The 22,041-nt window shown below is 40.3% G+C and overlaps 1 protein-coding gene across 1 annotated transcript; it reads right to left on the bottom strand.

Moving 5' to 3' along the window:
• Nucleotides 1–725: 725 nt before the first annotated feature.
• Nucleotides 726–21,786, bottom strand: LOC143351298 (myogenic-determination protein-like; the record flags this gene model as incomplete). The annotated part of the gene is made up of 3 exons (XM_076782811.1): nt 726–4,945; nt 15,382–15,460; nt 21,616–21,786. Coding segments are annotated over 3 exons (384 nt in total), but the record flags the coding sequence as incomplete, so codon positions are not given.
• Between the last annotated feature and the right edge of the window lie 255 nt (nt 21,787–22,041).

Genomic DNA, 22,041 nt, shown 5'->3' with positions numbered 1-22,041 from the left:
GTAAATAAAATTTATGGAACTATTAATTAGGGGTGATAAGTGGTAAGTCGATTTACTGGTAAATCTCAAATAATGGCCTCGAGTAAGCGAAACAAAATTCGAATTTCGGATTATCTGCACGCTCCTAATATTAATCCTTTGCAGACAATGGTTAGATATATTAGGTAGCACATTTATGTATCGGGGAATTTCTCCTCAAACCAACAAGATAAGATAGATATATTTTTTTGCTGATCAGTCAGAACTGCTGACTCGGAGTATGTATTCTTTTTGGCGTTATCTCCAACGCGAGACTGGTAGTGTTAAATTATTAATTCTAAATATATATTTTGATATTAAAATTAAGAGGGAAAAATATTTGTCGATTACGGCGCTCAATTTTTAGTGCTATCTGTCGATTGAAAGAGAAACTATTTCTCAACAAACTTAGACATTCTGCCGTAGATGTCGCCGTTTTTTCATAACATTTCGGCGCCCATTTTGTTTGAAAATAGATAATCCGTTAAAGCATTAAATTATTATTTATTAACTACATATCATCGCGTTTGGAAAATGAATTTTACAGACATCTAATAAGACATAAACGTTTTCAACTTGGACGGTCATACTTAGATATTAAACATCTACAAATGACAATACATCTGTGAATAATACCTAAACCAATAAATTGATAATGAAATTAGTATATGATTTATTATGGACATAAAAAAATATAGGTATAAAACTTTGCTTTTAAGAGCGGCACACTTATTGTTTTATTTTTATTTTTTAATATTGACAAGCACAAAAATATCGTTGATTGGATTTATATACAAATGTATTGAAATGCAACGATAGGTATGTAATAAATAATAATATGTTTAGTTGAATGGTACCTTACCGGTTGTTTGGCCTCGAGTTGAAAGGAAGTTCAGTAGCGAGCAGTTAAGGGGGTCCCATCGAGGGACTTCTGCAGTTGTCGAGGGGACGACGCGTGTTCGGCTCAAAGTGCCGAGAGTTTTGACGGGTCAGTAACTCCGAAAATATTTATGTCGTCCCCAACTATTCTTACTCCCGCGACATGGATATTTTCGTCTAATGTTGGGTAACCCCCGTACCAAACGCCGACGCGTTTTCTCGCTTTTCCCCTAATTACAGCGATTCGTCGCACGGTCGAATCCAACAACGAAATCGAAGAAGCTCCTCGAGTCGATACCGCTGCTACTTCTCGACTCTTCGACTTCGATAGATCGATATGTTAGCGATTGCAACGAGTACAGGGCACGATCTCGCCGAGGGTGGACACAAGCGAATCGACTGGACTATGAAATGTCGAATGTAGTTCTGCAGGGACGTACCTAGGTACTTTGGCACCTCCGGGACAATACGGACACAGTTGTTCTCTTCATCCACTTGGTTTGAGACAGATACATAACGATGCGTAGGTGTTAAATGATACAGCGTTGAGTCAACTTTGTTTCCTTAGATGGAAAACATTAGTTTAGAAGATATTTTAATTGTAATATTCCGAGTGATGGCGATACAGGTATTATTAAAATATTATAAATTAAAATATCTTCCAAACTAATGATCTTTCGTCATTAGCGGTTTAGTAGCTTTGCGCGAGGTGTGGCGAGTTGCACCAATTGATGCAAAATTAATTGGTATTGTCAATAGTTTCAAATATATTCGAGTGGGTCTATTTAATGTGTATGTTTGGAGATCTAAGTATTGTCCCAGGCGGTACAAATTGCAGCTTCGTCACTGGATTAGGTTTGGCGCGAGAGGGGCAGGTGTTCGTTTGTATTTGTTGGTACGAGAGGAAACGCGATCGTGAGACTGGTTCGTTCCTTCGAATCGACACGGATGGCGGCTTCTTGTTCCAACTTCCGCTAATAACAAGCGGATCCCGAAGGACGAGGATAGATGCACGTACGAGTCTCCCGAGGGGCTCATCGTGTATGTTTTGAAAACGTGCCGATATCACGGCAAGGCGAGCGCGTCGATACGTGAACTTTACAAGCTTTTCGATTTACCAGTCCAGAAGAGATCTCTTGTTTCCTGTGTTGGTCTCTTTGGTCGTGCCGCCGTCGGCTTTTCGAGGCCGTGTCCATAAATCGACCAGGCCTCCAGCTGTCTCGGTGGACGAGCCGCCCGCGATTAGGGTCGGAAGAAGCAAGGCAGGAAGCTCTTACCGACTTGCACTCACCGTACAACCCAGTCCCCTAGAGATTTTCGAAACGCAATAATTAGAAGTAGGCATTTTATTATGCCAGTAGTCACGTTTATGCAAAATTACCGAAGACGAATGCACGTCGTGATAGTGATCAGAGAGATTTTCATTCGATATTGGCGTTTTTCTTAAATACTCTTTTTTTTTTGACGGATTTGTATTTTTTACCAGAATCATATTTTTTTTTTTTAACGTATCAATCGACATTTGGCGTATTTTCGCTATCACGTTCTGTTGTATCTGCAAAAATAATGAAGATATTAGGATGACAATACAGGGTGTTTGGCCACCCCTGATTTCAAAGGCCAAAATAAGACGAAAATCAAGAATACCAATTTGTTGATTGACGTTTCGTTAACAAGTTATTAACAAAATTATTGTTAAAAATTATTAATAAAATTAGTCCACCTACATGAATTTTTTTTCTCGAAATTGAGTAGGATTTCGGGGGTATGTCTGTCGACCAAAAATGATTGTAATTGACCCCTGCAACTGAAAATATTTTTTTGGAGAAAGTCGAAATTAAAAAATTTCAAATCGTTCTAAAAAAATTATATTTAGTTGCTGGGGTCAATTACAATCATTCGATTTTCGAGAAAAAAATTCTTTACTTCTTCGTTAATAACTTTTCAACGAAGCCTCGATCAACAAATTAGTATTTTTGATTTTCGTCTTACTTTGACCTCTGGAATCTCTCTTTAAAAATTTTCTCAGGGATGGCCGAGCACCCTGTATAAAAAAATACGGCTCTATCCATCATCCAACAAGATGAACTCACAACTCGCAACAAGGATCAAGATTTACAGTTATTCGAAATAAAAGATTTTCAAAATTGTTTCAACCAGAACCGTCACATAATTTGCAACAATTCTAGTCGAAGGAGGTCCGGTTCGATCGTTCGATTACATTTGCAGCGAATCGTTCCGTCCATTTTTTTTGGTCTTCGAACCAAAATGGAGTCGAGCGAAACGATAGGCAACGAGAAAACGACGAAACGCGGAACGGAAGATGAGCGATAGAAAAAAAGAAAAATAAATGAAGAGCCGAATCACTCACAGGATTTAAACGATTCTCGATGCTCTTTATTGTCGTGTAGCTCGGATGAACGTATCTGTGTGTGTACATATGTACGCGCGTGCGTATCAGGATTACGCGGGATCAGAATCGCGAACATGAAAGTACAAACGTGCAAAATTTTTGTCGGAGATGTCGCGCGAGTAGGTTACAGAGTATGATTTACTCGTCCACGTTTATTTTCTCGTCCGCAGTACACGTGTATTTTGATTCGCGACGATTCCCTCGGGAAGCAGAAAAGGTCGAGCGGAGTCGGGGAAATTTTATTTCCGCGAACAAAGAATATCAATTTTAAATTGATACGTAAACGCAGATGTCGGTTTAAAGAAGATGGATCCTAATTTACGATCGAGTCAACGGAACGTAGTTGGCTTACGAACGTATCTAAAATTTTTATTCGTCAACGGTGAATGAAATTTGCTCGATTCCGAGGTCGAGGGAACCGTGGCGACGAACTAATTTGTTCGGCGATGTTCGTGTCGAGACTGGCGATTTAAATATTTTAAACGGGACGAACGTTCGGCGAGGTTACGAGATAGACGCTTGAATCGATGCCAGATATGGGCAAAATTCTTATCCGGATACAAATTTCTACCAACGAACAAAGGATAAACAATAGGAGAACAGGAATCGGTCGGATTTTATTTTCTTTAAATTTCGTTCGAACCGTTTTTTCTTTTTCTTTAAGACGATATTCTTGTGATTTCGTTTTATCGAAAAAAAACTTGTGCCTCGTGAAGTTTATTAAAGTCTTCTTGCGGCGGAGATATTTTAGAACTCGTAAAAGATCCAAGAAAGCTGTTATCATAGAAATTTTATTAGAAAAAGTTTCGTAAAATAAACGAAACTTCATATTTATAGTACATCGTAGATAATATTAGATAGAAATTTTCAAGAATGATGGAGAGTTTTGACGTGTATAAAAGTGATCGAGCATCGCTCACGATCTATTGCTGTTGCACAAGAACTTTTCATTTGTATTTCTTATAAATTTTATTCAAAATAGAACTTTTACTCATCCATCCTCGCTGAAACTTACAATGCGAGTTTATTATAACAGTTCCTATTGAAAACATTTTATAATTGTTTCAACTCCTGTAAACAATTATTTATCCGTTACTCACTGAATAAAAATTAGAATTTTCAGTATAGAAGAATACATTTCACGCTGAACGAATTCAAATTTAATTGTATTGTTCGAATAAAATTTTGCCCGTCTCTGATCGATGGCGTTTCGAATTTAGGAACTTGGCATCCACTTGGCGTGTCCAGGACAGAGATGGGCAAATTTCTAATCTATCGCAGAACAAACTGTCGAATAACGGGTAAAAGATAAGTTAAATAAAAAATAAAAATTTCAATTATAAACTGAAGTATTTCACGAGGATTAAAAATTGAATTGTTCCATCGAATAAATTGTAATGCGTTATTGGTTATCTATTATTCGAACGAGATTTTGCCCATTTCTGGCGCAGGAACAGTCGACAAAAGCCCTTCGATCCTTTTAATACTGTTTTCCTCGTTCTCATTGGTGGGAAGGATACCGATGCGTTTCGGTGGTCGAACGAGATGGATCATTGATACTCTGAACGATCATGTTCAGACGATCCAAGCTACTTCCGCTGATTTGAGGTGATTGCGGCTCCGTTTGCTCGAACCCTGCGAACAAACACGATATCGGTTGTTTAAATTTTATTACGGAATATCAACGATAATTTCTGCAACAGAGTATGGGGGCAAGAGGTTGGAATGGACTTTGCTGCCGTTTTTGACGGGACACCAAAGGAATACAATTCCACAGAAACAAACAAAATTTTTTACAAACAAGCCTTGAAGTGTCAGCTGTGAAAATATATAATGAAAATACGGTTTAGAATAAAGTTGGCTGGTTAAAAATGCAATTAACGCGTCTGTTGATAAGAAACTGAAACTACTTTTCAAACAACCCAATTTATTCTAATATACAGAGTGTTTGGCCACCCCTGGGAAAAACTTTAATGGGAGATTCAATGGGAGAGGCCAAAATAAGGCGAACATCAAGAATACCAATTTGTTGAAGGAGGCTTCGTTAAAAAGTTATTAACGTTTAAAGTTCTGCCGGTACTGAATTTTTTTCCTGAAAATGCGCAGGATTTCGATGGTATGTCTATTGACCAAAAATTATTATAATTGGTCCCTGCAATCAAAAATAATTTTTTTAGGACGATTTGAAACTTTTCAATTTTCAGGGTAACAGACAGTTATGGTCAGACATTATATTTTCAGTAATGAATTTTTTTCTCGAAAGTGCGTAAGAATTCGGGGGTATGTCTATCCACAAAAAATAATTGTAATTGATTCCCCCAACCAAAAATAATTTTTTCAGTATGATTTGAAATTTTTTAATTCAATGTTTTAATAACTTTTTAACGAAGCCTCAATCGAAAAATTCGTATTCTTGATTTTCGTCTTATTTTGGCCTCTAGAATCTTCCATTAAAATTTTTCCCAGGGATGGCCGAACACCCTGTATAAAATACTAACGGACACCGAACGTTGAACAGAGGATTTTGTCCCACGCTCGCAGAACACCTGAAAACTATCGATGGTCGATAATAATAATCGATCGACACTCGAACGCTCGATTCTGAATGCCGGCATACGGTTCTAAGCGTCTTTGCTCGCTGGAGAGGATCCGACGAATCGATCGCGGGTCGATCGCGTTCGGGAGCCGGTGAATCGCGGCCACCTCTTTATTTACGAATCGTATCTCTGTCGCGATATTTCTTCGCCGATGACGCGTTGCCGAGACGTGAGCGACCGCTTCGGGGCTTCCTGCCAAACGCGAGTAATTCTCGACGAGAGAAATCGAGCGTGAGGTAAAAGCGGAGTTCGACAAATTTTATTCGTCGAATAACTAACGTTCGGGAATTTGGAATCCATCAACCATCCGGACGAGTATAACGGAACGTCGATTCTATAGGACCAAAAACTGAAATATATCGTCACACTGTTTATCTATATTCGTCTAGCAAAGATTAAACGTAGACACATAATTCAAATTACACGCTTCGATTACACTGAGTAATAAAAATAAGAACGTTGAGATTGGAAAAGAATTTTTAGAGACTGTTTTTAGTATAATGTTGGAGACTCCATGATTGTCGAGATTAAAAATTGTCCATTAATGTTAAATGTGCTATTTTACTCTACGATCTTCTGCCATCTTTTGGATCATTTAATTATGTTTTTATAATAAAATTCATTGGTTCATTTATTAACAAATCCGGATACGTGTATATTTATTTCTTCGGTGTTTTTAAACCATTTTTCACCGTAAGAATTTCTCATTATATGAAATAAGCAGAAATCAAATAAGACAATGGTGAATACAATGGTTGGGGTATTTTTAGCTGCAATAATTTTCATCTCGTTGTTAAACATGGCGTCGTACGTTATCGCGGTGGAAAAGAATTTCTTTTCTAAATATGAGCGATGGTCATTTCTTCTATACTTTGTTCACTTTATCCAGTGGCGAACAGTATTTTTCGTTATTAATCGTTCGATTATGCGGTAAGAGAATGTAATAAGTATTTAAACTTTTTCTACTTTATATACCAACGGGGCTTTCCGTTTATTGAATAAATGAATAAAATAAAAATAAAATAATGCGATATCTAATAAATTCGTATTTATTAATTTTAAAAGCTCGCTATTTATTGAAAATTTCACGACACCGAAATAAGCAATTTACGTGGGTAAATATAAAATTGATTACGGAGGATATAAACTCCGAACGACTCGCTGGGAGTAGAAGCAACTAAAGTTACAAACGTCGCTATATATCACACAGTCGACCGTTAATGACGTCAGATAGAATCAGTGTGACGTTTATACGTGGAATTATATGGCTTAAAGTCAGCATCGTGTGAGCTGGTTGGAACAGAAAAGGGTTAAATTGTTTCCAAACGGCGGCACCGTGTATTCAGTTTTCTTTGAAAAGCGTTCGAATCGGCGAACGAACGAACGGATGAATCCGACGGTGAAACGATCGCGATAAAAATAGTTGGCCGATCGGTTTCCATTTACGTACGGGACGCGATATAACCGAAGATGAATATTTAAGGGTGGAAAGCGCTTCTATAAATACGAAAGTGGGAAGAACGAGTGTTCGTAGAGCTCGGTTCGAATCGACGCGAGAAGACCAAAGAATGCACTCGGCGAACGAGGACTGCATTTCGTGCGGATCCGTCGGAAAGCATCGCACGGAAACACGAAAATGTCAGTCAAGCGTTAGAAACACTAAAAGAACGGCGATAATGTTTGTAAAAATGCATAAAAACATTTTTATTCGCTGAAACAGTAAGATTGTTGAACGACTTCTTTCCGCAAAATTACAACAGTTCGAAGATTTGGTTAAAATTTTTGTCGAATGTTTTAATTGTAACATAAATAATTTTCTTGGTGTAATTTTAAATGTTTTAAATTTTGGACGATCGTCGAAAACGAGTGAGATATTTAAGGTGGTCGAGTAAAGCGGAACACCCTGTATACATACGTAGATATTGTGCATAGATCGTTTCGTTGAAAAGTCGGACCGGCGACTTTGAATCGCGAGCTTCTTCGTCTAGAGTAAATCGAGACGACTTAATTGCATCCCTCGTTCTTCAAAGACTCCTAATTCTCTCTGTTCGCTCGATTCGTTCTCACTGGGTGTTCCTACGAACGAACAAGGAACCTTTGATTCGTCCTCATTAGTGGGAAACGCAACGACGACGTCGAAATCTTGTCGCGAGAATGGAAAAGCCCCCATGTCTCTCTGGCTTTCGAAATTGTCACCGATAGTCATCGTGTTTCGAATCGGTTTAAATCGATCTCTTTAATCCTAGGCGGAGGAAAAAATGGAAACACGACCGCGCGTTCGAACGTAATTTTCTAATTCAAGTTTCCTGTAATTCAAAGATGTCTCCTTATTCTAGCAAAAAAGATTCAATCCAAATTAACGATAGTTAAAAAAAAAAAAATTCACAAATACAGGTTACTTTTGAAGCTTTATGAGAATATCTCCCCTTAACACTAGAACTATTGTCAATTATAGTGTGTTTATTTGTACCAAAGAAACATGCAATGGAAATAAGTGTTTATTCAATTTCTTATAGAAAATACGGTGAATTTTCAAAAATTTAGTCGATTAAATCTTTTACAAGTTTTATTAGAAATTACGAATAGGTCATTTTTACTACTTTGGTAGCTCTAGTGTCAAAGTATCGACGTCCACGTTCCAAAAATTCTGTCGTAGCAGCATTCTCGACCTTATTTGCGTGTAGACCGTATCGAGTGTCGGGTGTCACGTACCCATAAATAAATCATTATTAATACGAGTAACGTGAAAGACAGGGGATGGTTGTAACTTGGACGAGTGGTTTGTAAGGGATCGAGAGGCGAAGAGCGAACGAAAGAGAAGTGCTAGAGGAAGACAAGCCAAACGACAGAGGAAACGAGATTTTCGAGAGACATTAGCGAATTCTGGATGCGGCAAAGTATGTATTTTGGCTGCAGTTTCCGCCGCGTTTAAACGCATGTTGCGTTCAGTCGGCAAAAGGATGGTCCGGCGACGATGCGTCATACTAATGTACCGTGGCAATATATGGCACTTTGGGGTGACTAGAATTTTCTCATCCTTCGACTATCCGCCGAATTGCACCGAGAATGCTTTTCGCAAAGAACCCACATCGAATCTCGAGATCCACCGAAGAAACGAATTTTTTTCTAAATTGGTACCCGCCTTCGTTAAACAGATCTACAAATTCCTACAACGCTACTATTTTGTATAAAAACAATAGAAAGCGGAAAACCAATACACAGGGTGGTTCGGCCACCCCTGGGAAAAATTTTAATAGGAGATTCTAGAGGCCAAAATAAGACGAAAATCAAGAATACCAATTTGTTGATGGAGGCTTCGTTAAAAAGTTATTAACAATTAAATTAAAAAATTTCAAATCGTTCTAAAAAAATTATTTCCGATTGCAAGGGTCGATTACAATAATTTTTGGTGAATAGACATACCCCCGAAATCCTGCGCATTTTCGAGAAAAAAATTCAGTATTGGCGGAACTTTAAACGTTAATAACTTCTTAACGAAGCCACCATCAACAAATTGGTATTCTTGATTTCCGTCTTATTTTGGCCTCTAGAATCTCCCACTAAACTTTTTCCCAGGGGTGGCCGAACACCCTGTATAGAATTTAGAGGCACTGTTTTAGTTTTGTTATAAATAATGACAGTACTTCGTTCGAAGCCTTGCTTTGGAGAAAACAATCGAATATAACTAGTTTAACACTAGAATTACCAAAGTAGTCAAAATGATCCATTCATAATTGCTAATAAAATTTGTAAAAAATTTACTGCACTGAATTTCTGAAAATTTTTTTCGCAATTTACTATAAAAGAATGAATAAACACCTATTTCCATTGCATTATACAGTTCTTCACGTATCTAACGTTTTAATTTCTTTGGTACATATAAAGGAATTATAATCTATAATTGTCTGTAGTTTCAGTATTAATATGTCCGTCCATTATTGGTTATTTCTACTTGTGTTATTGTTTTTAAAACGCTGATAAACGTGTATCATCTATCTTTCGTTGATCTTACCGTCTTCAAGTTAGCCTATAACCAGTGGAAACAAATAATATTGCGCCAACATCGATGCTTATAACGCCAGTAGAAATGGCGAGTAACCGACAGACACGCTGAATAAGTCAGCCCAATCTCCTGATGGATTTTTGTGCTATCTCGAAAACATACGATTTACACGAGAAATCTTTGTTATATTTTCGATACATTTTCTAATTTAAAATCACCATATCGACGCTTGTATCACTAACTACCTATATCTACCGATTTCTAGTGTTTTATTGCATCGCTCGTCAATATTTAACCCCTTGCCTGTCCCGCACTTTTGACAAAATCGGTCCATAAGTATGTTATTTCAATGTAACAAAAGTGACACGTGATAAAATAAATAGAATTAATACATGACTTTGTTATAACGTAAGTTATCTTACGACTGAATCAAGTCCAGTGGTTGCTGAACCCAAAATGGTCGACCGTGACTGTCACAGACTAGATTGGTAAGAGGTTAACAATCTTGTGAACCATTGACATTTCTTGTTTAGTAATTTGTATACGATTGTATTATATAAGCATAAATTCTAATTTGCAAATAAGTGTTTTCTGTTTACTCAATCTGTTTCACGAATATTGTGGTACCCTTCGATCGACAAAGTATGTAAAATGGCCGCCCATGACTGTCGCGGGCTGGTAAGAGGTTTTGGGATTCGTAAGGAAAAAATTGAACCACAATCTAATTTGTAAATAAGTATTTTCTGTTTGTTAAGCGAATCGGTTTTGCGAACACTGTGGGATCCTTCGATCGACAATGCAAAATGGCGGCATGGGACGGCTCTGGAGACACCGGTATCCTATCCCCGGAGCTAGACAAACGCGTTCGGTTGGAACGACAACTGTTTTGAAATAACGCTGGTTAAATGAGACGCAACCGCGATGCATCAATTAAAATAATCAGGGTCCACGGTAGTGGGTTACGGTTACGGTTCGGTAAATCGCTTGGCACCGTTCGCCAGCAGGGAGGAACTTGCTTCTCGTTCTTGCAGCCATGCCTATTCCTACCCGCGGCTACCGGTTCTTTTTCCACGCTTCGCGGCCTCCGAGTCGTGGCGGAGGCGTTGCGTTGCGGCGCGATCGTGAATTATAGACTACTGCTTCTAACGAGTGACTACTCACGTCACGAATCTCTCCTTTATCTTTCTCGCTAGCAACCCTTCCTAGCACGAGATTACCAACGTCGAGACTTCCGGTCGGGTCGCGACAAGTTTCGAATACTTGGTTCTCAGGTAATTGGCGAGGACTGTGCGACAATCGAGGGTGGAAAGATGATCGAAACAACTAAGCGTCCAGCGTATTGTCGCTGATTATCGGAGCTCGAAAACTTGTAATATAAGTTCCCGAAACGGTTGAGAAGAACTTTTATTTCTCGTAACTGATTCGACGAACGAAACAGAAAATTCGAGGCACAATTGGGTGATAGATTGCAGAGAAAACAATTCACCGATCACCTGAACACACGAATAATGAAATGCGTCGCGAGGGATGAATCGCAGACAGAGATTGAAAACAGGTGGGAAATTCTGTTCCAAGTTATTCGAGAAAAATTAAGCGAAAGCAATGAATATAAAAGACAACATTCACTTCAGTTTGTAACTCGGTAACTACTGAGAGCGGGAATTTTGCATTGCATTGGTATGGTAACGATCAATAGATCCCACGTGCATGGAGATCAAACGATGTCCTTTGAGCTCAACAGGAAATTGAGACTAGAAGTTCCCGCACTTCAGGTGTGAACAAGAGTAGATGCATTTTTCATACGCTTCATGCATAAATTCAGAGGTGATTCCGAATAGAGTCTAACGGCCTACTGATAGATGTGTCTATCCAGGGTGGCTCTGAATCATCAAATAATGGAAATATCAGGTCACCCCGTAAGTTCTTGCTGAATTTTATATTAGAATTCGAGACAATATTTCAAACGTTCCATTGAATTTTATGGAAAAATTTAAAGTTTAATATCACTGATCTCTTCGACGGAACTATTATATCGTCACATACTTCTCTGACTTTCCACTGAAATGTTGTTCGATATTGTTTTATTGCTCGCTAAGAAGTGTTCAAAATTTTATACAATTTTGATATTTGAAGTCTCCGGATACGGAAACGCTCGTACAGTAAATTTCACACAATTCGAAGCCAGTTTGTCGTATCTGTGACTTTTGATCGCTATTCGGGCGTTTGGAACCACCGTGCCGATGTGTCCGATAGCGCGAGCGCGCAGCTTCTTTTCGCCCCGTTGAGTTATGTTTCACGCTTGCCAATAGCCAGGTATTCATTAACGCTAATTAATTCCGAGTTATTTTAATGGTCGAAATCTCGCGATTCCGCGTGCTCCATTTTGGCTCGTCCCGTGTCCCGTCTCGGCTCGACCAATTTGGCATTGTCGCGACTACTCTCCCTCCTCTCTCCCCAAACCCAATCCCCTTCCCCCTTGTGTTTTCCATTTCTTCTTTGTTCGCAGCACTGAGCTTTGCTTCGTATTGGTGTATTGGTGTAACGGGACTCTTTAGCCATGATCCAGAGATCGTAAGCATTTAATTCTGATATGCAGGGTCACGTTGAAGTAAACAGGGAAGTTTCTCGATAGGCCAAGATCATAGAATAAAATTATCATAAATAATAAACATTGCGTTTCGAGTTCGTGTAGAAGATTTGAAACGAATTTTTCGGACAGTGTAATGTTCGATCGCGAACTGGACCCCGGAATCTTTGTTCGTGGCAATCTAGTTTAGCCATGCGACGTCTCCCCGTGGCGCCTCGTCGGTTTCCCGCCCGACGACCATGTGAATACTTTCCGTTCGAGAAATTTGCCCGACTTCGATCTCCGCGCGCGCGGATCCGCGTGCCGTAGATACGCGCGGACAGACACGGCTGCTCGTCTATTTTCAGAATGTAGGCCAATTAATTCCGCCACATTTTCGGCGGTACAGGTCGGAAAAACGAAAACCGTACGAATCGTCGCGCGAAAATAGCAAGGATCACGGGGGCAGGGGGCTAAATCGGTCGGAAGTCGCGGCGGCGCGCGAGGGGCACGTCGACGCTCGGGTAACTGCAACGAAACGGGGACCGCGGACCACGCAGTTAGTCGGGTCAGGCATTTTCAGGCGTTTTCACTGAGAAAGACCGAACTTATCATATTGAGGCACTGATAACTTTATCGGTTCGATTCAGTGACCTGAAGTCGTGTGCGTTGTACATAGAAATTACAAGTTTTTAGAGAATTTTGTGACCGTATCTTTGAAAAACGAAATTCGTAAACAGTTAAAAACGTTATGGAACTCTTCTAATTATTATTTTAATCTTGATGTTGATTTCTCTTGTCTGATGTACATTTTATAAAAAATGCAGACATAGCTAAGGATGGACTCGTTGATCTCAGAACGAGCTAATGCTACCAACAATTTGGTAGCATTAAAGTTTAACTTAACGAGTCTCGAAGGATTCTGGCGTTGCTTGCACGGAGCTTATCCACGATCTTGTAAAGCGATCAGTACGAAATACTGTTTGGTTGCGTCGAAAGCACATCGAATTTAACTAATATTTAAGAACGTTATTTTGAAAAGGGTCCAACGAGCTCCATTAGTCTGCTAAAATGTCGTCTGCGGTAGGGAAAAGCAAAGAACGGAAATATATTAGAGTTCCTTAACGTTGCAAGCAAACAAATCTCTAATGGAGGAAGGCTCGTGGTGCTTTGTATCCTCGGGCTGTGGTCGCAGTGAAAACGTAGAAAGAAGGAAACGAGATAGTTGGATGCTGTTGAACATAGGTTTCTACTTTCAGAACTTTCTACTTTAATCGGAAGAATGAAAAATAAACTCAAGCTGTGTACACTCCGTTAAAATGGGTTGACTTAATCCGAAAGAGTAGACCAGGGAATCCATTTAAAACGATTGAAACGTGAAAGACTTTGCTTCTATAGAGTTCTATAGAGTTTTTCAATGAGTGATCCTGATTTTACATTACCTAATTTGCAATATAAAGAAATCGTTATCTTATTTTTAATGCGCAGAATCCAAAAACTCGCCGACGCAAACCCAAACGACCCGAGATATACCAAAACCGAAGAGACCAAAGATAAATCGCAACCGAAGATGGGGCACGATAGAAATTCACGAAGACCCGGAAGTACTATAAAGGGCGACCTCGCTCGACGTGAGTTCGGCTCGTCGATCAATCCAGATGCATCCATTCTACTAGCGAACCAAGAAGAATACTAAAGCTATACTATACTAGAGCCATATACAGAGTGCATCTATGGGGTTGGTACAATCTGACAGTGGGCGATTTCTGCGTACAGAAATAAGTAGAAATTAATGAATAATGTTTCGTTCCAATATTCTGATGTAAGTTTGCAGTATAAATGACGACCAACTTAAATTTAATTCTTGACTGTGATATCAATCGATACCAGACACTCTACTGTACATATTGCCACAATATTTTCAAGATTCATTTTGATTTGTATTGTACATATTGCTCTTTTTATGGTGCTTTTTCTCTATGATTCCACGATCGTTTACGTTTGTTATAATCGTACCAATGTATCTTGTTAATGAGCTATTAGGGGATGAAGTCTCTCTAGTCTTTTCATTTTTGGTGATAAGTGTTAACGAATGATCGACGTAAGCACTTCTATGAGTTAATGTCTACAGCTTAGTTGTATTATAAGTAAATTTTGCACGAAACGACGATACAGGAATATATATTTATATCACAAATAAACTAATGTTCCAAAAGTCAATTACTACGTATTGCTATCACTAAGCAACAATTATTGTTTGCGGATTATTCCGCTTAACGATGCAAATGGGTTAAACTGAAGTTGATTGCTATTTAGACTGCAAAATGACAAACATTGCCAAAATCCGTACGAACTTTCTGGCGTAATATTTTGAACTATTCGAATATTCGATGTTTCCGACAGCTCTACTAGGAAGTGGTCTAGAACCGATCGTGGGCGATCGTATGCGTGACGCGTGACGCGTGGCGCGTGGCCGTCGCGACGCTCTCTAGCACTCGTGGCGAATGATGACTGTGATGGAACGGAGAGAGGGGGTCGGAGGGGTGGCAGAGGGAGAGAGGAAACGAGGGATCGGAGCCACTCTACCGGGAGAACGTTGCATCTCGGAAGCTCCACGGGTGGGCTATCTATAGCAACGAGTGTAACCGAATAGAAACCGAGTGTCACTCAAGGGTGACAAAACTCATTAATACTGATCTGCTTAATGCCCCGTCTCGTGTCTGGCATTAATCTACTTAAAAATACCAGTATCGCGAGCGATCTACCGTTTTGGAAGCGTCGACGAGAGGAGCCGGTCGATGCGTCGCGTCGCGAGCCTCCTTAATAGACGATTCCTGTCTTTCCGCGCGTTTCAGCGGCGGACCGCGCGCGTAAATTACCGTTTCGCGGATAGAATCTCACTCACCGTTGATGGGTTGAAACCTTGCCAAAGGGTCCGAGAATTGCCTGAGCCTTTCCGTCACGTATCGCGGCGAGTCTGCGCCCTGCGAATAAAAAGAATCGGTTTGATTGCGTTCGGATCGGGAAAGGTTTCGAAAACAATTGTTTCGAACGGCGGTGTACATGTTCCGATCGAAACGATCCGCATCGGTTCTCGTACGAATTCTATAACTGTTACTTTTTAGGTTCTATATAGGTTCCTGCGCGTCTAAGAACGCCTACGCGTTTAACTCGTGATGCATTTATTTTATCCGGAAGTAAGAGGCGCGAAGACGTACAAGCCACGAATGATGCATTCGAAGCGCCCGTGACGCACACTATATTCTAAACATGCTCCGGCGCTCAGGATCGCAACTTATTGCAGCCAATTTTCCTTCCCCTCCTCCCCCCCAACACGGATCTAAATAATCCAAGAATTAATTTTGGGCCAAAATCGCTGCTAGAACGTGGTGGAATCTTGACGCCGATCTACTTGTTTGTTAAGATTTGGTAGTAGTCTCCGTGTACTTGAAATCCTATTAATAATGGTTCGCGATGGGTAGTTTAAAGAAGACAGTTTTGATCAGTTTTTGATGGGATTTCCGACCATTGTGAGGCATTTCGCCGAGAATGGGAGACGCGCGCTGTGTCGCGCCTCGTTCGATTCGATCGTTCGCGAAATGTAGGTCAATCGTGGTGTTCAGCAAGGGATTCGCGCAAACGTCGTCCACCGATTGGAGGGAGAAGGTTGCAGAGAGGGGAGAAAAGGAGAGAGGGAATTTTTGAACAAACGCGAAAACCATCAGACACATAAATAAGTTCGTGGAACGTTTTGTCGAACATCGTGGAAGAAAACACTCGCACTAGTCATGATAACAGCTATCTTTCTTTAATGAATGTCAAAATTAAAATAACAGGCTCGATTATTTTTTAAACGTACTCTTTGTTCCTAAACAGTGAATTCTAATGGTAATTTTTATTCATATCGTTAAGGAGCAATGGTTTAGTGCATTAGTCGCTCGAACAATGAACAATGAACAACCGCTTATAAACTTTGGGCTCGGTATCGTTCGTGCCTTCGAAGACCATTAACTCCCTGCTGAAGTTCGACTTAAGTACTTTAAAGCCAAAGTCGACCAAAATCTAGTTGCGTCTAAGCATTAGACACTAAGACAAGGCTCGCTGTATCAGCTTTGCAGGTTCCAGAAACAATCAAAAAGTATCTATGTGAATGCTTCGAACAACTGTCGCGAGACAGCAATTTTCTAGCCCGTTGCTGTTTAACAAAAATTACATTCTCGAATCATGCCGTTTCCAGAATAAATGCACGCTACTTTATCTTTAAAAAATTCGATCATCGTTAACGTATTACTTTTCGTCCGGTAATGCCTTAATAAAAACTTTGGAATTGATTTTCTCGAAACGACGTTTTGGCGCGTGTGTTCTTCTATTCAATTGCGTTTGGTGGCAATTATTTATCGACTAATTGAACGTTCCGTGGACGTGTCGCGTTTATCCGTGAGGGAAACGGTCGCGTGGCTATCGATAAAAGATAAGGGAAATCGGAAGCGGAGACGATTGTCGGACGCAAGTGGCTGGAGCAGAGGGCACGGAGTCGTGGTCGTCGTCGTTGTCGTTGGAATGCCGATCGGCGTCGCGTTCTCTGATCTCTTTCGCCTTCTTTCCCTCATTCATTCCTCCACTCTACAGACCACTAAACACTCCGTACACATTTTATCCGACTCCGGTTCCTTTATTTGTTTCGGCGCATCTATATGCGGCGTCGCGGCCAACTATTCTCGGAGTGAAAGCAGTTCCTCGCCGCGCTGTCCACCGCCTGGCATCGTGCGTGACTGCACGCGCGTGTACGTGCGTTCGCAACTTGTTACGAGAAACTAGCTCTGACAACCAGTGTTCCGCGAGAAGATACATTTTCAGAGGACGAGCGCGCGTTTACCGAGGCTCCCGTACACCGAATCGTATTTAAACTTCGAATTCCATCGTTGTCGAACTGCGCGACGCACGGCGGCGCGGCCATTCGCACCGAAAAATCTGAAAAAAGTCATTCTTTCAATAGTATCTGTAATTTCCATACCGTAACGTTCTTTTTATAATAATCTGTAGTATATATAAATCGAACTGTCTTTGCCTATTAACACGATACATTTTTCCGTGCATTTTCATTCGCAGAGCAACGAACCGGCAATCCCATCCGCCATGTTTTTCTTCGTCGAACTGTGCGGAAACCGTGTGTCATAGATTTGCGGGGAATCTGCGAATTTGTATAGGAAATTATTAATCTCTTGTTCCGCAACATCGAGCCATACGTATTCCCTAATGTTTGATGTTTTTAAAACTTTCTAATCGCATTGTGTTTTAGTCGATCGGAGAAGATAACAATATTTTGATTAAAAAGTAAAACGATTGCCCTTTGTCACGTTCTATCGAAGAAGAGTCGAACTATACAGGGTTGGTATAGTGGTGTTTTGCGACACAAGCGATTAAGTGTCATCCCGGGCTACGCAAAGAAGAGTTTGGCAAAGCAAAGAGTACCCAGCGACGGTTTTTCGGGGAGATTGAGGAGTTACAACGTCGAGAAACAGAGACCGGGACTGGAGGGGACGCGACACGAGATCGAGGAGCTTTTATCGTAAAGTAGGATACCTTAACCGCCTCGTGCTTGCGACTAAAACGACTGCTTTAAATAAGCGCGATGTTTGCTCTGGAAGATGGCTCTCCGGCCTCGATGTCAGAGATCGATGCAACTTCCCTCGCAGGGATGGTCGTTTCACGTGAAAAAATCAATTTTAAAGTCAATCGAGGAGCTCGCTTCCAAAATGTTTTAATCCTGAAATATTATAGAAGGGTACTTAATTAGTCACCGATATACAGGGTGTTCAACCACCCCTGGGAAAAATTTTAATGGAGGATTCTAGAGGCCAAAATAAGACGAAAATCAAGAATACCAATTTGTTCATAGTGGCTTCGTTAAAAAGTCATTAACGTTTAAAGTTCCGCCCGTACTGAATTTTTTTCTCGAAAATGCGCAAGATTTCGGAGGTATGTCTATTCACCAAAAATGATTGTAATTGACGCCCACAGCTAACAATATTTTTTTCAGAACGATTTGAAATATTTTACTTTCGTCGAAAAATTTCACACCTTCTCGAATTTTTTTCTAGAAAGTGGGCAGGATTTCGGGGGTATGTCTATTCACCAAAAATGATTGTAATTGCCCCCCGCAACCGAAAATAATTTTTCCAGAACGATATGAAATTTTTGAATTTAATTGTTAATAATTTTTTAACGAAGCCTCCATCAACAAATTGGTATTCTTGATTTCCGTCTTATTTTGGCCTCTAGAATCTCCCATTAAAATTTTTTCCAGGGGTGACCGAACACCCTGTATGATAATTTCGTATCAATAAAATGAGTTTTTCCAACCATTTAAACTTCACTTTTAAAATAGGAAATAGTGTAAACCACGTACGTCGGACGAACCTACTTTGTTTTGGAAATTCATAAATTCTATAACAGATTCGAATTTGAATTTGAAAATTTGGCAAAAATCAAGCATCAATGAGAACGAAAGATTACAATTGTTGCTGTGGGAAGACAAAAGGTAGACGAAAGGCGAATCGCCTGGGAAGCACGATTCTTAGTGGCTCCAAATTTCGTTTGGAAATGAACGAAAGCGCGCGGTATCCTGGCTCGAATCGATGCTGGGCATCGAGCTTATATTTAGCGAGGATACGAGCCGACTGCTTTACGCGAAAGACCAGAGAAATATATTTCATTGTATAATCCCCTCGGAGAAGAGTCCCGAAGTGGCTCGCCTGCTGAGTTCTCCTGAAACATCGCGCGAAGATCTAACTCGCGAGCTCCACACCCCGAGACTAGGGTTGGAACTATTTGAGCAGTATACTATTCAAGTATTTGACAAATATTCCAACCGCCGCGAGTTAAATTCCAATGTCCAAGCATTCGGAAATTATTACCCGTATATGAATATTCGGATATTACTAACCAAACATTACTATTCGTACAAGAAAAAGCACATATATTTTAACTATTAATATAAAATTCAAAATCTGTGTGTTTGTGATTTCCCTATAACTCCTGCTATTTTCGTCCGATCTGGATGAAAGTTCCTTCCTCGGTTATACATACTACGATTATCGAGGCATCCTATACAGTGTAGTAAATATAACTATTTTATCAGTGTGAACGTTTTAACAAATTTCTTAAATTAAGCAAAGGCAAAATTAAATGGATAATAGCGACTTAATATTGAACAAGTCAAGATAAACGTAACAAAAATGTCTGAAGTCGAAATTCTCTCCTTTCGAGGGGGAGTGGGAGCTTTAGAAAAAGTTTGAAAAATACGGGAGAGGTTTGTACACTCTGATCGTGCCGTACGCTCGTTTCGCGAATGCTATTTGGAAAGGATCGATCGATCGGAAAGTAAAATTCTCGAAAAGCCAGCGTCGATGTCGTCCAAGATTCCGTTTCAGGAACGAAACTCTTTTGGCGAGCTGGTGCAAAAAACGACACGTCGACCGTCGCTCTCGAGTGCACACGTGTTCAACACGTGGCTGGATACGCGCGCTCTCGAACAAGCACTCGAAATTAATATTCGCAGTTGCTCTGCAAACGACACGACGAATAAGGTAAACGTCCCAACTATGGGCATACTTTCTTACAATCTACCCTTTGAACGGTGCCCGAAAATTCTAAATATCCATCATTGTCTGTGTGCATTTTAATCTGCGAAGCCAGAACATTTTATAGAACACTACTATTCTACTTTTTTATAAAAATAATACTTTAGTTTCAAATTAATCATAAAAATAATTTGAATACAAATTAAAGTATTTATGCAAGTATTAATTTGAATATAAATCAAAGTGTGCTCAAATCTGTATTGAAATTAAAATCAGAGATAGCTACTATATCTATCATTTTAAACTTAAAAACGTATTGTAATAATGCTTATAATAGAAAAACCATAATATTTGTAAAATTATAAATAATGCTTGAATTAGGAATATTGTAAAACACCCTTTACATCTTTAGACATGAAAAACTGGCGTGGCAGTCAACGCGTTAAATATAATATACTTGAGCAATTTTCTCTGAGGTCTCCATCTTGCCTCGTTCTCCCCTATACTAATACAAGACAGTTCACGTGTAAAGCTTCGGAAATTGATCGCAAAGATTACGCGTACACAACATCTGTTGAGGCTATTATACCCTAAAGAGACTTTCGGCGCTAAAAATACTAAAAGAGACACTGTTAGCAATGAAAAAAAGAATAGCTCTAGATAACTGAACAGCTGTGCTGGAATACTGTGAGTGGCGGCAGACTCGCGCTTATGGGATTTTACACGTAAAACTTTAGAGCCCTGGGGGCACGTTTTCCGGTTACCCGATCGTGCTCATCTCTTACACATATTAATCTTTTATGAATTGGAACCAGGGATGTGACAAGACGGGGGAAAAAGGGACACTCGCCCCAAGAGACCGTGGTTATAGAAGCGCCAACAAGTGCGTTTAAAAGTAAAGAATTAAATTAACCGGCGTAATACTCCCCCTATTAATTTGCTTCCTGTTATTCTATTAAAAAATCATTCCTTTCCTCGACTCGAAACTTAAGTTCTTAGAATCACGTTCACGCTGGCGGACAAGCTGACGCGAAAATGGTTTTCTAGAAAGGACTTTTACACGAAACAATATCCTCCTCCATATCGAGTAATTCTTATAATTTCCGAGATATTGCAACGCTTATTTTAAAAATTGAAAAAATAAATTGAAATTTCGTATATATGTATGAATTCGTTGGAGGATCGAATAGGATCGAGATCGATAGATTGATGAGCAGCGGCGAGGGAAAACAGCGCGCGATGGCGGACACGGTGTTCGGTTGTTTCGATTTCTGACACGCGTGGGAAACATAGTATCGAAAACCGATAGCTACTGACCGAGAAGCGACGCGAATACTCTACCGCCGGAAACGATGTTGAAACGTTTCCCCACCTCCGCTTGCTCCGTTTTCCCTCTGCCCTGTGCGCGTCGTGGCAGCCGCGATAGCGACGGCAGGCATGCTTTTGTTGCGCGTTTCGCAGCGCAAAAGAGGTCACCGGCGAGGGCGTCGGAAAGCGAGCGTACGAAGCTCGGTCGATCACGACGCAGGATACACCGGGAGCGCGTGTCAACCTACCGTGTTCTTGGTCAAACCGTGATCTTGAGCACCCGCGGATCTGTTGCCTTGCAACAATGCTTCCAGACCTTCGATGTACTCGATTGCGTTCCGTAGAATCTCCACTTTCGGCAGCCGCTGGTTGGGGTTGTTGCTGGTCCTTCTCTTCAACACCTCGAACGCCTCGTTCACCTGAAACGACCACGCGAGTCAATACAACGATGCACGATTAACTTTCACAAAGATTCAATACCCGTATCTTTTATAAAAACACAAATATTGCTTGATAAAGAAAGGGAATGGCACTTCGAAAAGATATCGCCAACTACCACGTTATACGGGGGTTGACTGCGTTTGAAAGAGCAGTTCTTAACCCTTTGTACTCCACTAGTCCCGCTATGGCGACAAACATGACATGTACCATAGTTCAATTCGAGTTTCATTTAT

Source organism: Colletes latitarsis, unplaced genomic scaffold (assembly GCF_051014445.1).
Source record: "Colletes latitarsis isolate SP2378_abdomen unplaced genomic scaffold, iyColLati1 scaffold0122, whole genome shotgun sequence".
Classification (NCBI taxonomy): Eukaryota; Metazoa; Arthropoda; class Insecta; order Hymenoptera; family Colletidae; genus Colletes; species Colletes latitarsis.
This window is presented reverse-complemented; position numbering and strand designations above follow the sequence as displayed.